The following is a 15,016-nucleotide window of genomic DNA, read 5'->3' as shown; positions in this document are numbered from 1 at the left end:
ATGAAGATGGATTTTGCGGAGCTGGGAATCGGACTGGTCGTCCTGGTTATCCAGGACAGAGGATTAGATGGAATCTCAGCCCACCATTGAGCATTTTGCAGGCTATGTGTTCGCCATGGCCTCACAAATGACCCATCCCTGTCCCCAGGGATGCAGCCTTGTGAGGTGGCTACCTCACCGGACACATGCACAGTTCGTCCGTGCACTCCTGGTGTCCTGCGTTTTTGGCTGGCGGCACTCCCCTGCCATCTGAGGGTGGGCGGTTTTCCGTTTATTATGAGGCACCCCACGCCATCGGGTACAGGTAAGTACACTCTGTGTGGGGCCTCTGTCTGGGGTCGGCAGTCCTCTGTGTCTGTGGTGTCCCCTGTGTCTGTGCATTTTTGGGCTCCCTGATCCTGGTCCCTGCGGGGGGTTTTTCTCTCACAGCCTGCGCTGTGTGGGGTTTGGGGGATCCCTCTCCTGTGTCACTAAGGTGCTTGGAGGTACAGACTAGTGTGGCGACCGCTGCGGAGTTAAAAACCGCCGGTCCGCCATTTTAGGTGTGGGGAGCATGTCTGGCTTCACTGTGGGCGCTTGTATAGCATTGTGTGTAATGTCTTTTGGCGCCTTACGACGCCATCTTGTGTGTGGCAACAATCGTTCCGAGCACATGTCGGTGGCCATTTTGCCGCAGCCTCCCATTGCTTTGCATAGGCATCCATGTTTCCTAAGCCTGCAGCCTCTGTTCAGTCTCTGCGGTGACATCACTTCCTTCTTTTACTCTGGAGGCTCTGTCCATTTTATAATTTTATTTTCTTTTCCTCCATTGTGCAATCTTCCTGGCTCAGTTTGTCCCTGTGGGGGGTCTGTGTTCCACAGCCATTGTAGCGGTGTGCTGCAGGGGTCCGCGATGCTCTTAAAGGGCCAGTACCTCACCAAAAAAAAAAAAAACAATTTCCTCCAGCTTTGGTGGGGGATTCCAGTTCTTCTGAATCCTCTACTCTGACCAATTTGGCTGCCGTTGTGGCGACTTTGGTGTCCAAATTGATGTGCTGATGTATGAACGTGCTGCTAGGAAAAGGCCTAGGATTTCTTTTTCCTCTGATTCTGAATGTCACATGGTTGCTGTAGGTAGCGTGTCCCTTTCAGGGTCTCGCTTTTCTCAGGACCCGCAAGAGTCTGAGGGGGAGGCGGAGGTTACAGCGGTGGATGATTCCCTCCCTGGGATGCCGGGAGGAACGCGCAGCTATGGACGCGCTGATTTCTGCCACTAAAGAAACACTACATTTAGAGGATGAGCCCAATCCTCCGGGCATTGTGTCATCTTTTGGTACACACAGGACCCGCAAGACGGCGCAGGTTTTTCACTGCCCCGCTGAGTTTCATCACACTGAATGAACAATGGCGCAATTTAAAACACACCTTCACGGTGCCTAAGAGGTTTCAACTTCTCTATCCTTTTGCGTCCCCCACGGTTGCACGCTGGTGTGTGGCTCCTCAAGTGGATCACACGGTGGCAAGGTTGAACAAGGCTACACTGGTTCCTACCGAAGATTCTCCGGTATTTAGGGATCCTATGGATAGGCGGCTGGAGTCGCTTGCCCGCCACACCTATGTAGTGGCGGGTTCCATGCTCAGGCCTATTTTCCCCTCTGTCATGGCGGCTCAGGCTGTGGCGGATTGGACCAAAGTGCTCAGACGCACACTCGTGGCTGATTCTACCCCTCCCGCTACCGTGGAGATGGTGGACCAGATTTGTCAAGGGGTCATGTATTTGTGCGATGCGGCCTTAAATGAGGCCCCTTTAGCTGCGCGCCTGTCCAGTGTCGCGGTGCTTAACCGTGGGCTGATATGGTTGCAGAGCTGGTCGGCTAACCAGAAATCTAGGAAGGCGGTGGTTGACATTCCCTATGCGGGGTCTCGCCTTTTTGGGGAATCCCTGGATGAATTGGTTAGGGGAGTCACTGGGGGCAAGAGTACACTGCTGCCCCAGAATCCTAAGGGCAAGTTTATCCGCGGTAAGCGGGGTCCCGCCTTTAAACCTAATCAGGGTTCCTTTCGTGCTTTCAAGTCACAGTACAAGGGGAAACCCTTCACGGGCCAGGGTGGCCAGAGAAAGCCCTGGGCCGGCAAACAAAAATCCGGCCAAGCTGGTGCGGTGGCTCAGTCCGCCTCTGCCTGAAGGGGCGCCCTCACCCATTTCAGGGGTGGGGGAACGTTTGCGCGGTTTCCTCCAGCCTTGGCTGCTCCGAGCTAAGGACAGGTGGGTTCAGGAAATCGTTCGATCAGGATACAAGATCGAATTTCTTTCACGGCCGGCGGACAGATTCTTTCCCTCAAATCTTCATTTGACCCCAGGGCGGTTACAAGACCTGCATCAAGTGGTGCAGGATCTCCTCGCTCAGGGGGTGATTGTCCCGGTGCCTCATCGGGACAGGTTTCGGGGGTTTTACTCGAATCTGTTCACCGTGCCCAGAAAGTAGGGCAAAGTGCGAGTTCGAAAATTCCGCATGGAATCGCTCCGCTCGGTGGTGGCCTCTCTGAGCCCGGGAGAATTCCTGTCCTCTTATCGACCTGAAGGATGCATATCTACACATCCCCATATTTGAGGGTCATCAGAGGTACCTCCGATTCGCTATCGCGGAGGAACACTATCCGTTCGTGGCGTTACCTTTCGGTCTCGCTTCGGCCCCAAGGGTCTTTACCAAAGTGTTGGTGCCTGTTCTTGGACTGCTGCGGGCGCAGGGCATTGCGATCTTGGGTTATCTGGACGATCTCCTGTTACAATCGAGTGTCAGTCAGAGCCTGCTGCGCGATCTGTCCACTACGGTCCAGACGCTCCAGGAGTTCGGTTGGACGAATAACGTTCAGAAGTCAACCTTGTCTCTTTTGGTTTGTCTCCCGTATCTAGGAATGGTTCTGGACTCTGCTCAAGCAAAGGTGTTCTTGCCGGAGGACAAGCTCCGGACCCTACAGTCCGAGGTCAGGTCCCTCAGAGACAACGAATCCTCGTCACTCAGGACCTGTATGCGGTCCCTGGGGTTGATGGTATCGGCCTTCGAGGCGATACCATTTGCACAGTTTCACACGCGGTCTCTCCAAGCGGAGATCCTGGCCAGATGGGACAGACTACCTCAGTCCTTGGACGTGAGAGTGTCTCTGAGCCTCCAAACCAGAATGGATCTCTTGTTGTGGCTTCAGTCCCCGGCTGTGTCGGAAGGGAAATCCTTCCGGCCGTTACTATGGACGGTGATTACCACAGATGCCAGCCTGTCGGACTGGGGTGGCGTCCTGGGCAACCTATCTGCCCAGGGCACTTGGTCGGAGGAGGAGTCTTCCCTTCCGATAAACATATTGGAATTGCAAGCGATCAGGCTGTGCTGTACGGGTGCAGACGGACAATGCCACTGCGGTGGCGTACATCAACCACCAAGGGGGCACCAGAAGTGCCCGGGCAGCCCAGGAAGTGACCAGTATTCTGTCTTGGGCCAAGACTCATGTCCCGGCGATATTGGCAGTTCACATTCCGGGTGTGGAGATTTGGCAGGCCGATTATCTGGGCCGCCAGACCCTGGACCAGGGGGAATGGTCCCTACACCTGGAGGTGTTTCAAATGCTGTGTGCGAAGTGGGGATCCCTGGATGTGGATCTGTTCGCGTCTCGGCTAAACCACAAGGTGGAAAGGTTCGTGGCAAGAACGCGCGATCCTCTGGCAGATGCCTCGGATGCGCTGGTGGTGCCCTGGCATCAGTATCGTCTGATCTATGCCTTTCCTCCGATTCAGTTGTTGTCCAGGTTCCTTCGCAGGTTAGCCTCGGAACCAACAATGGTGATTCTGGTGGCGCCGGACTGGCCACGCTGGTCCTGGTAAGCGGACATCGTTCACCTGTCGAGCCTCCATGGCAACTGCCAATGCGGGAAGATCTGCTGTCTCAGAGTCCGATCTTCCATCCTGCTTTACAGTCGCTGGCTTTAACGGTATGGCTGTTGAAAGCCAGGTCCTGAGAGGCAGGGGCCTCTCCTCAGAGGTCATTCCCACTTTAATCAAGGCTAGAAAAGCCTCGTCTGGTAAAATTTATTACCGAACTTGGAAATCTTATTTTGCCTGGTGTGAGTCCAGGGGTTTCTCTCCTCGTTCATACTCATTGGCTACGATTAAGGGCCAGGTTTCTGCACTGGCTGTTCTTTTTCTGCGCCCTGTGGCGTCTAATTCCTTGATTCGCACCTTCATTTAAGGTGTGCGTCACTTGGCCCTCCTAGAAGGGAGCCTTTACCTCCATGGGACTTGAACTTGGTTCTGTCCGTGTTACAACGTTCCCCGTTTGAAAACATCAGGGAAATCTCGTTACCTCTGCTATCTAAAAAGGTTGCCTTTCTGGTGGCGATCACTTCTGCTCGCAGAGTGTCGGAGTTGGCGGCGTTGTCTTGCCGCTCCCCTTACCTGGTGGTTCATAGGGATAAGGTGGTCTTGCGACCAAACCCGTCCTTTCTTCCAAAGGTGGTTTCGGATTTTCACCTCAATGAGGGAATTGTCTTACTTTCACTCTGTGCGAATCCTAAGCATCCTAAGGAGATTGCGTTGCACTCTTTGGATGTTGTCAGAGCAATCAGGGTTTACCTGTCGTCGACTGAATCCTTTCGGAATGGTTGCGTTTCCCACCCCTCATTTCTACACTGCTTTGGGACATCCCCATTGGTGAAGACTGTATGAGTGGGCGGCGACTGTCGGAGGACGCAAGAGAAAATTAGGTGGAAAAACTTTACTCCAGGACAAAAATTTTAATGCCTGCACATCAGGATTTCGTCAGCCGAAAAGTCGGAGTCGGCTGTCGAAAGCACCATACTAACAATCCGAAAATCGGCAGATTGGTCGTCGGATGAAATTTCCCTTCCGAATTTCTTATCGTGTGTACGGGCCTTAAGTCATTGTAGACAGAAGTGGGCAAATCTGGGCAGGACAGGGGTGCGATTTTGTCATAAAGGCAGTCCGTTCCATAGTGATGAAGGGAAAAGTTGAGGTGGTAAATGGCTCTAGAGGTAAGTTTACTGTGGAGGCATAAGAAGGTTGGAGACAGGGAGTGAGTACCAAATCTACTTCTTATGAGTTTTTTTTTCTAGCATACTATTTGCTCAAAAAGGATTACAAGAATTTTTTGTGTGGTTGTGGTACCCAAAAGCTGAATTCTGAAATTCAAGTGCTTACTTCAAAATTTCCCGTACTAGCACTTTATAGTACTTTCATGAGGCAGTGGGGATTCCAGATATGAGGGGGGGGGTTCTATATTTAACTCAAATATATCCACCCCCCCTATTTTAATAGAAGCTGGAAAAGATAAATGAGGGGGGCATAATACAAGTGTTTATATAATACGTTTTAATTCAAGACCATTTTTTATTCTTGCTGGCCTTTGAGGAATGAGATGAACACGGGAAGGTATGTGATCTGTTATTATGTGGAAATATGACTGTTTTCATAATTTCTTGTATTTGCTCTACATTGTAAGATCACTCGAAGAAGATTAAAGCAAAACTCCACTCATAATGTTTCTCTGCTTTAAATAGGGTGTCCGGGGCTTAACTTTTCTGAGTTTTTTTGAGTTTGACAAGAGACCTGACAAAAAAAATTAATTCCTATTCAAGCTCAAACTGAAATTGATCTTTTGGAGTCCCACTTTAGATAATAAATGCACTTTCATAGTAAACAGTAAATGTTATATCACTTTTTACCCTTGTCAGCCATTCCAAGTATTTACAGTCTTAAAATCATAATTGCTGCAGTTCAGAAATTCCTGAGAAACAGCTGTTGATGGCAGCTGGATATTTAAAACAGGTGGAACCATTACTGAAAAGGAAAAGACGGGCAGACAGCTTGTATTTGTTTTAAGGAGGGTATCCATGGAATCCCTTTAAAGGTGCTTGTTGTTTGCTCCTCCCTGTAGGAATTTGGGACTGTATCCATCAGAGGGTGAGGGATGCTGGGGATGCTTTCTTTGATATAATTACTCTTGTGTTTGGGGAGGTCTGTAGATGGCTTAAGCTGGGTACACACAAAGTTTTTTTTTTTCATTCAGCCCAGCAGGCTGAATGAAATAAAAAAAAAAAGATCGCTGTTCTAGCACATGCGATGTTAGTGCAGTGATCTCCCCACTGAACAAGTGCGTTCTGACAGGAGGACTGGTCGGATGCTGGTTTTCCAGCATGTTCGTTTGACATAAGCCGGTTGTGAGACTGGCTTCGGTTGGACAGGGAGCTGTGCACACGGGCCGAAAGTCAGCCGGTTTCTGCCGCACAGACCGTTTTCAACCCGTGTGTACCCTGCATTACCATCAGCAAACCTGGCAGAATAGTTGAGGATACTAGTTGAGCTTTCATATAACAAGATAAACAAAGAACGGAAAGGTTATATTTTTAGAATTGCTTTATTTGTTCAAGTATAGCCAGAGGCAAAACTTTTTTTTAGTTTTATCGTTTTGGATAGAGTGAAGAGGGATTATAAAACATGTCCGGTTTTTATTGCCATCTGTTCCCCCATTACGGAGATTCACCCTCTCCCTGTTTGACATGTTTACTGTAATCACCACAAGTGAAAGTAAGAGAAAATCCCACATTTTTGGTTAACATCAGAACAGTAGTAGAGGGGAAATCTTCCAATGGGGACACTAGTTTTGGTGACAGCCAGGGATCCTCATTTTGAAGGGATTTCCTCTTATTCCTTTTCGCTGTGGGACAGAAAGTTATGAGGAATCTCCCTAATGGGACACAGAGGGCAAAATGAAAACCCGACAAGGGTTACTCTATCCAAAATGAGAAAAAATGCCTTTAGTTCTACTTTAAAATTTCCATGTTGAATTAGAAAGTTATGCTGGCCATACACACACAGAATTTCGGGCGAAAATGGTCGTTTTAGGAAAGATCGTTCGAAAATCGAGCCGTTAGTGAACACAAGTTTACAGACGATTTCAATCGTGTGCCAGCTAATGTCGATGGATCCATAGCAAAAACTTTTATCGTTTCTACAAAAGTTATGTTTATGGTAAAATTGAAACGAGAATAATATTCTGACTCGTACTGTGCATGTTATGGAACGATCATTATGATCATGAAAACGATTATGTAAAAGAGTTTATTCTGTAAGTTTGTGGCCAATTCGCTTTCGAAACGGCCAAAATTCTGTGCGTGTATGGCCAGCATTAGACTGTAAGAATAAGCAAACCTATCCATAATTCAAACTATAGTGGTGAGGTTAGAATTATGACAATGTCAAAAACACAGATAAAAGCAAATGGTTAAATGAAATTCAGTTCCAGAAGAGCCAATCCTTAATTTAACAGCAGTAGTCCAATACTTCAGTGGCACTAACCCACAGCAACCAAGTTCACAGTAAAAAGAAAAGAAAGATAAAATTGCATGTTCTCCATGGTCTCCCAAGAACATTCATGTATCAGGGTTCAACAGGTTGATACTCCCAGCCAGTTGGTACTTGTCTGCCAGACAGGATTCCAGGCTTCAGCAGCTGATGACTCAAACCATATGGTTCTATCACTGGCAGAGAATACAGTTCACACAATCATTTATGCTAGAGATCTCCTAGAACTGACAGAACAAATGTATTTTGCTTTAAAAATGAGACACAAGCATGCACATTAGTACAATTTACATTACCCATTGCCTAAAGTGCTATTCAGTCCAAAAGCAAATATTTATTATATTGCAGCTTATTAATTCTTAGATGTGATGGCTGCGTTTGTTTTCTTTTTTGGTCTTTCTTTCTGTTAGCTCGTTCACGTCAGGAGGCAATTGCAAGATGATTTTGCATTTAGGTCCCGGACGTAAGACCCTTCAGTTCTGACTCCCTCGTGTAGTGAATTTTCCTTCTCTGGCCAGGAGATGTAAAAGCATACAGCACTTAAGCTTGATGATAATACATCTAATTTATTCATTTATAGTTCACATATTTATGGGCCATTTGAGCTGGAAAAAACAGTTTAAACTGGTGTACAATCCATGGGTCAGTTTAACAATAGAATATATCTACTAAGAAAATACATGAAAAGGTTTTTGTTGTCCCTAACACATTGATGTAAATGTGAGACGTCTTGTGTTTGGAGTATCTTTTGTGGAAGGGCCGTCCCGTCTATGCTGAGCTGTCTGATGTGTTTACATGTCTGTACGTATCAATGTATTCAGGCGTCTGTAATCTTATATGCAAAGTCTAACTGGTAAGTGTCCAGAAGGTATGAATGAGATGTGTTAATATGTCTGTAATTATCAATGTGTGACTTGTTAATGTAATTGCAAGAGACCATTTTTCATTGTAAGGTGGGCACTAGCTGAAATGTATTTCTCTGGTATCGTGAAATATTATTAATATTTCATTAAGGCACATTGATGCACTCTTTCACTTTCCTTTATTTTCACCTAGTGATCTGGCCAGTAAGTCTGTTTTTCAAAAAAACTCCCCTGCAAATGTAGAAGTTACAGGGATGAGACAAAGAATTCACCACTGGCAGGGGTGCTTATATTGATCAGCTTTTATTTACTCATGTAAAACCTTTATCCCAAACTGCATGCTGTAACTGCTTATGCTGAATTTGGCTTCAATTTGCTAGTGCATTTGAATCTGCTAGCCCATCTTACACTCCCCTCCCCCCAGACTGACTATAGCTTTCCAAAGGTGCCCCTGTGCTCCTTCATCAAGAGTGGTGGCACTCTAATATAGGAAGTACTGTATGTTACTGGCCAGAGGGAAAGTAGCCTAAAAAAAAGAAAACAAATGCATCCACCACATCTAATGATTGGTAAGTTGAAGTTGCAATATATTACATGTTTGGTTTTGTATTTAAAGGCTAAGTTCCCCTTTAGGGAAAAAATAAATGCACATATTTCTGCAGAAAAGAATGTGCATTTAATATTTTTTCCCACAGGGGCTTGGAAAGCGTTTCACCTGGGATGAATAGATCACGGTGCAATACCAGGCTCATTCAAACTCTCAGTATAGCTTTCTGCCCTTACTTCATGTAAGGGCAGAGGGTTATTGAAGAGCAGGAAAATCAATGGACTACAAGAGCGCTCACCAGAGCCCTCGCAGTTCATTGACAACTACATGCTGTCTGCCACATTGGTAGTTCGTTCATTCACAGAACTCTGTGAATGAATGATGCGGCTGTGTGGGTGGAGCCCCACACAGCCACACTGTTTTTAAGTTCTTACAGCGGGTGCCTACTTTAATTTAGTCTTTAGGGGTTGTAAATAACTATGATTTGTGGTAGTACCATGAAAATTGTAAACCTAATACAGGAAAAGACACTCAAGATGACTGTTATCAACTTGTATTATGCAAAGATTCCTATGTTTCTATACATAGATTCATATACACTTACCAGCCACTTCATTAGGTACACCTTGTTAGTACCGGTTTGGACTCCCTTTTGTCTTCAGAATTGCCTTCATTGTTCATGGCATAGATTCAACAATGTGTTGGAAACATTCCTCAGAGATTTTGGTCTATGTTCACATGATAGCATCACGCAGTTGCTGCAGATCTGTCGGCTGCACATCCATGATAAGAATCTCCCATTCCACCCCATCCCAAAGGTGTTCCATTGGATTGAGATCTGGTGACTGTAGAGGCCATTGGAGTACAGTGACCTCATTGTCCTATTCAAGAAACCAGTTTTTAGATAATTTGAGCTTTGTGGCATGGTGCATTATCCTGCTGGAAGGAGCCATCAGAAAATGGGCACACTGTAGTCATAAAGGGATGGACATGGTCCGCAACAATACTCCGGTAGGCCATGGCATTTAAACGATGTTCAGTTAGTACTAAAGGGCCCAAAGTGTGGCAAGAAAATATCTCTCACACCATTACAGCACCACCACCAGCCTGATTTATTGATGCAATGCTGGATCGATCCATGCTTTCATGTAGTTTACTTCAAATTCTCACCCTACTATCTGAATGTCGCAGCTGAAATCTAAACTCATTAGACCAGGCAACGTTTTTCCGATCTTCTATTGTCCAATTTTGGTAAGCCTGTAAAAATTGTAGCCTTGGTTTCCTGTTCTTAGCTGACAGGAATGGCACCCAGTGTGGTCGTCTGCTGCTGTAGCCCATCTGCTTCAAAGTTCGATGTGTTTTGCATTCAGAGATAGTATTCTGCATACCTTGGTTGTAACAAGTGGTTATTTAAATTACTGTTGCCTTTCTATCATCTTGAACCAGTCTGCCCATTCTTCTCTGACCTCAACAAGGCCTTTTCCTCCACACAAATGCTGCTCACTTGATATTTTCTCTTTTTCAGACCATTCTCTGTAAACTCTAGAGATGGTTGTGTGTGAAAATCCCAGTACGTCAGCAGTTTTTGAAATACTCAGACAAGCCCGTCTGGCATCAACAACCATGCCACATTCAAAATCACTTTAATCCCCTTCCTTCCCCATTCTGATGCTCAGTTTGAACTATAGCAGGTTGTCATCACCACGTCTACATGCCTAAATTGTTGCTGCCATGCGATTGGCTGATTAGCAATTTGTGTTACCAGGCAATTGAACAGGTGTACTTAATAAAGTGGCTAGTGAGTGTACATTGAAATGTATCTGTAGGATTTACTAATGTGCTTGCTACGGCCAGGGCCACTTTTAGAGGATGTACTGCACTGCACATGTTAATGCTGATGCGCTTCTCTACTGGCTCTGCTCTTGTTGTAACCAACTACATTGCATTCTATTCTAGAGTGAGTTGTGGAGACACACACAGGATATAGTAATTGGGTGTGACTCACACTGTAGCCGTATACAAATGCTACATGTTTTACTGCATTTTATCTGCATGCAGGGGCGCCGGACGCATGGAGTTCAATGGGTTTTTTTTTTTTTGGCATCACCTGATTAGAGCCAGAGGCTCTAATAGGGCGATGCAAAGGGTGGACCCGGGGCGCAGAGCAGTGCATCCCGAGCCCACCCATTGTGTGACAATAGCGAATGAAAATTCGCTATTGTCACACGGATCCTCCTCCTGGCCAATCAGGGAGCGCGTCCGATACGCGCTTCCTGATTGGCCGCAAGGCAAACCCCATGCCATTGGCCGAGGAGGAGCAGGAGGACTCGAGGAGACGCGCCGCCGGGGGATTGAAGAGAAGCCGGCCGCCGGGACACTGGGGAGAAGGCGCCGCCGCGGCTGCTCCAGGGCTCCAGGTAAGTGCACTGGTCTGGGGGGGACGCACGCTGGTCTCTGTATTGAAGGGGGCATGTATGCTGGTTACTACATTGAAAGGGGGCATGTACGCTGGTCACTGCATTGAAAGGGGGCATATACGCTGGTCACTGCATTGAAAGGGGGCATATACGCTGGTCACTGCATTGAAAGGGGGCATTTACGCTGGTCACTGCATTGAAAGGGGGCATGTACGCTGGTCACTGTTTTGAAGGGGGCACACTGGTCACTGTGCATTGAAAGGGAGCACGCTGGTCACTGTGCATTAAAAGGGGGGGTCACTGTGCATTGAAAGGGGGCACGCTGGTCTCTCTGCATTGAAAGGGGGCACGCTGGTCTCTCTGCATTGAAAGGGGCACGCTGGTCTCTCTGCATTGAAAGGGGGCACACTATTATACCTTAATTACTGAAGGCCCCTTTCACACTTTTGCGACCTCAAAGTCACGCAATTTTTTACAGCGTTTTTTGCTGCAAAGCAATGCCTATTACATTTTTCTGTTTGCGCCCCCCAAAAATTTTGAGCACCAGCCGCCACTGATTTTAGATGATTGTGGTAGTAGGAGTCTGAGCCTGGGGAATGGAAGTTTGTTTGTGGGAGAATCCAAGGTCCATGGTTAAAATAGGAGCTCTTTCTTTGGGCATTGGTCAAAACGTCTGTAATTTGGTATCATTATGAAGCAGAGCGTGTAATACAGTTTTAATCCGATTTGGTATTAGCTAAATAAATTGTCTAAACGGTCTGTTTGCGAAGTACAGAAGGGATTTCCGTAATGGAACAAAACTGTAAGTTGAATTCATACATGTATTAGTTGCCATGCTTTTTTATGAGCATAGAACCCCCTGAGCGTAAAATGCACAGTAAATAACTACATATTTTCCTTTTTTTAGTTACAGAAAATTATGGGCAGAAAAGAGGAATTCAAGACTGCGTCTGCACAGGTACAAGTATGTTATACAATAATTACCATAAATGTATGTATGATTTCCCATGTAAAGCATATAAGAGGAGAATCCTGAAAATAATTGAAATTTATGTAGTGTCACAAAAGTGTTGGAATCCAGACAGAATATGAAGATGGAATGGGGAGCAATTGAACCTAGCCCCTTTAGCTGTATTTTAGTCATATGGTCCATAGGCCACTTTAACTGTGCTGTCCCCATTAGGACAGATGGTCATTGCTGTTCTATATAGGCAGATGGGGTTCCATGCAATTAAGTCCTCTTCCACAAATCAAGAACTGGCACAAAGGTATAAATCCTATTTGCGTTCATTGACGGACACAGCTCCTGATATTCATACCCATTGGGTTATACTGCCCCCTACAAGAGTACGACACTAGGCTGAAAAGAATTCTGGCTACACCCATGGGCAGTCCCAGTCCTAGTCCTCTCTGTTATAGCCACTCAGTGTTTTTCTGCCTTGTCAGGAGCAAGGACCTTTTTCCTTGCTAGGATCTTTGGTCCTGGCAAACTTTTTTAGATAGAAAATTTTTTCCTCCTGGATTTTTTCCTGTGAGATCTACAATCATCTGCCGGACTGGGCAACGGGCTGGATAATCTAGACCCAGTGAACACTCCAGTCTGGCCTGAGAGCGCGCGTAGACCTCAGCTCCATGCTAGGTCAGCCACGACATAGCCCCACTGGACGAAGGGCTGGCCTGCGGCTTAAACGCCTCAGAAGGTTGCATACGACCGGGTCTTAGCCAGAGTCGCAGCATTCCTCCTGGCCGACAGCCCCCCATTTCGATGGAGAGGGGTTCTGTCTGGAGTGGTGTCCGCCTAGTTCCTTGTTTGTTGAGTAGCTGTCCCCCTTCTCCTCTTGGAGGGTTTTGGGGTAGACGTGGGCCAATCCTTGGGACGGTTGGACCCCCGGGTTTCCCTCCTTCCCCCGGGCACTCCCCCTTGCCAAGTCCCTCATCCTACCCCGGGGGGTAGCCGGGGGGGGGGTGCGCCCGCGACCAGATGATCGACTGTGCGGCGGAGTTGTACCTGGAAGGGGCTCCTGCCAGGCCCCCCCCCCCATCATGCCTGGCTCTGTTCTTGAGGCCTGGTTTCCCTCCTTAGTCCCTGTTAGTTTCATGGTGCCTCAATTTTGTAGCCTGTGTGTTTATATACATGGCGGCCATGTTTGTGTAGTCCGGGGGCCATTTTATTATGGTTTGCCATTGTAAATAGCGGCAGCTATGACAGTGGAGCCCCGTGGGCGGCGATCTTGGCGGTGGGAGCCCCTGGTGCTGACTCCTGGATCATTTTACTTCCTGATCACTGCGCATGTAGTGGAAATTCTCCTGGTGGCTCTAGGTGGCTGCTTCTATGAGTGGTGAGTCTGGTGGGGTCCTCTCCCTCTCTGCTGAGGATCGATTGGTGCTTTGTGCCTGATGACCGGGTGGTGCTGCCAGCGCAGTGAGGGTTGTCCCTTAGCAGTGTTTTACCCTTTTTGTGGGGTCCCCCTGGTGACTCCTGGAGTCTTTGGAGCACATTCCCCCACCTGATCCCCTCTCTGAGGCTGCAGGGCCCACTGGGTCCCAACCATCCATCCATGCACTGATGGCCGTCCTGGAGTCCCCTGTGTCCCAGGTGGAGGTGGCTTGCGGGCAATGGGCTAGCAAAAAGCGCCCCCCACCTTCCCCTACCTCATCTGTCTCATCAGATCCTGAATCTGATTCTTCCACTGCAGATGTGGGTCACCCTGCTGGGACTGCAACCACGCGCCTTGAATCCTCTGATAGTTAGGATGGATCTTCTACGTCTGCGACCGCACACAAAAAGGCGCTGCTGGATTCACTGATTGTATCTGTTCATGAGACCCTGAAGATGGAGGATGCAGTATCCTCTGATTTACGCCTTCCCTCCTCTCAAACTTCTGCACAAACTTCTACGCAGGATCGAGGCAGAAGTGATTTTGGTCATCTTTGCAGCTCCGAACTGGCCTCGGTACGCCAATCTGGTGCGGCTGGTCCCTGATATTCTTTGGCAGCTTCCTCTCAGGGGGGATCTGCTGTTCCAAGGACCAAATTTCCATTCTGCTTTATAGTCGCTGGCTTTGATGGCTTGGCTTTTGAACACCGGGTGCTGAATGATGGGGGTTTATCTGAGTTGGCGATTCTTATCCTGTTGAAAGCTAGGAAATCTTCTTCTAGGAAGATCTATCATCGTGCGTAGAAGACGTACATTGCGTGGTGGGAGTCTCTTGGGGTTCATCCTCACTCCTTCTCAGTGGCTCTGATCTTGACCTTCCTTCAACAGGGGGTTGAACAGAAATTGGCCTTGAATACCATCAAGGGCTAGGTATCGGCTTTAGCGGTCTTCTTCCAATGACCTTTGGCTACACACTCCTTAGTGCGTACCTTTCTTCAGGGTATTCAACATTTGGTTCCTCCAGTGTGGGCTCCATTGCCGCCTTGGGATCTTAATTTGGTGCTTTTAGCTCTACAGAAGCCCCCCTTTGTAAATATTTGGGAGATTCCTCTGCTTACGCTGTCCCAGAGGGTGGCCTTGTTAGTGGCTATAACCTCTGCGGGCAGGGTGTCAGAACTGGTGGTGTTATCCTGGCGTTCACCTTACCTGGTAAATCATAGAGATAAGGTTGTTCTTCGCCCCAGTCCGTCGTCCCTTCCAAAGGTTGTCCGATTTTCATTTGAATGAAAACATTGTGTTGCCTTCCCTGTGTCCCAAGCCTAAACATCCAAAGGAAATTGCCTTGCATGCCTTGGATGTGGTCCGGGTAATTAGGGTGTACCAGGCAGCTACTGAGTCTTTTAGGAAGACAGACTTTTTTTTTTTTTTTTGTGCTCACGGATGGACCTCGTAAAGGGTTGTCCA

General features: G+C 47.5%; 1 protein-coding gene across 1 annotated transcript in view; it reads left to right on the top strand.

Annotated features, from left to right (window-relative positions):
* LOC309547510 (calcium uptake protein 2, mitochondrial-like) overlaps positions 1–15,016 on the top strand; it is a 215,572-nt gene that overhangs the window by 94,411 nt on the left and 106,145 nt on the right. Inside the window, exon 4 of the mRNA XM_082247379.1 lies at positions 12,083–12,133. Within this exon, the coding sequence (XP_082103505.1) occupies positions 12,083–12,133 (51 nt within the window). The remainder of the gene's footprint in view (positions 1–12,082; positions 12,134–15,016) is intronic.

Source organism: Pelophylax lessonae (assembly GCF_965119305.1).
Source record: "Pelophylax lessonae genome assembly, chromosome: 2".
NCBI classification, from domain to species: domain Eukaryota; kingdom Metazoa; phylum Chordata; class Amphibia; order Anura; family Ranidae; genus Pelophylax; species Pelophylax lessonae.
Note: the sequence above shows the minus strand (reverse complement) of the source record. Positions and strands in the feature narration are given on the sequence as shown.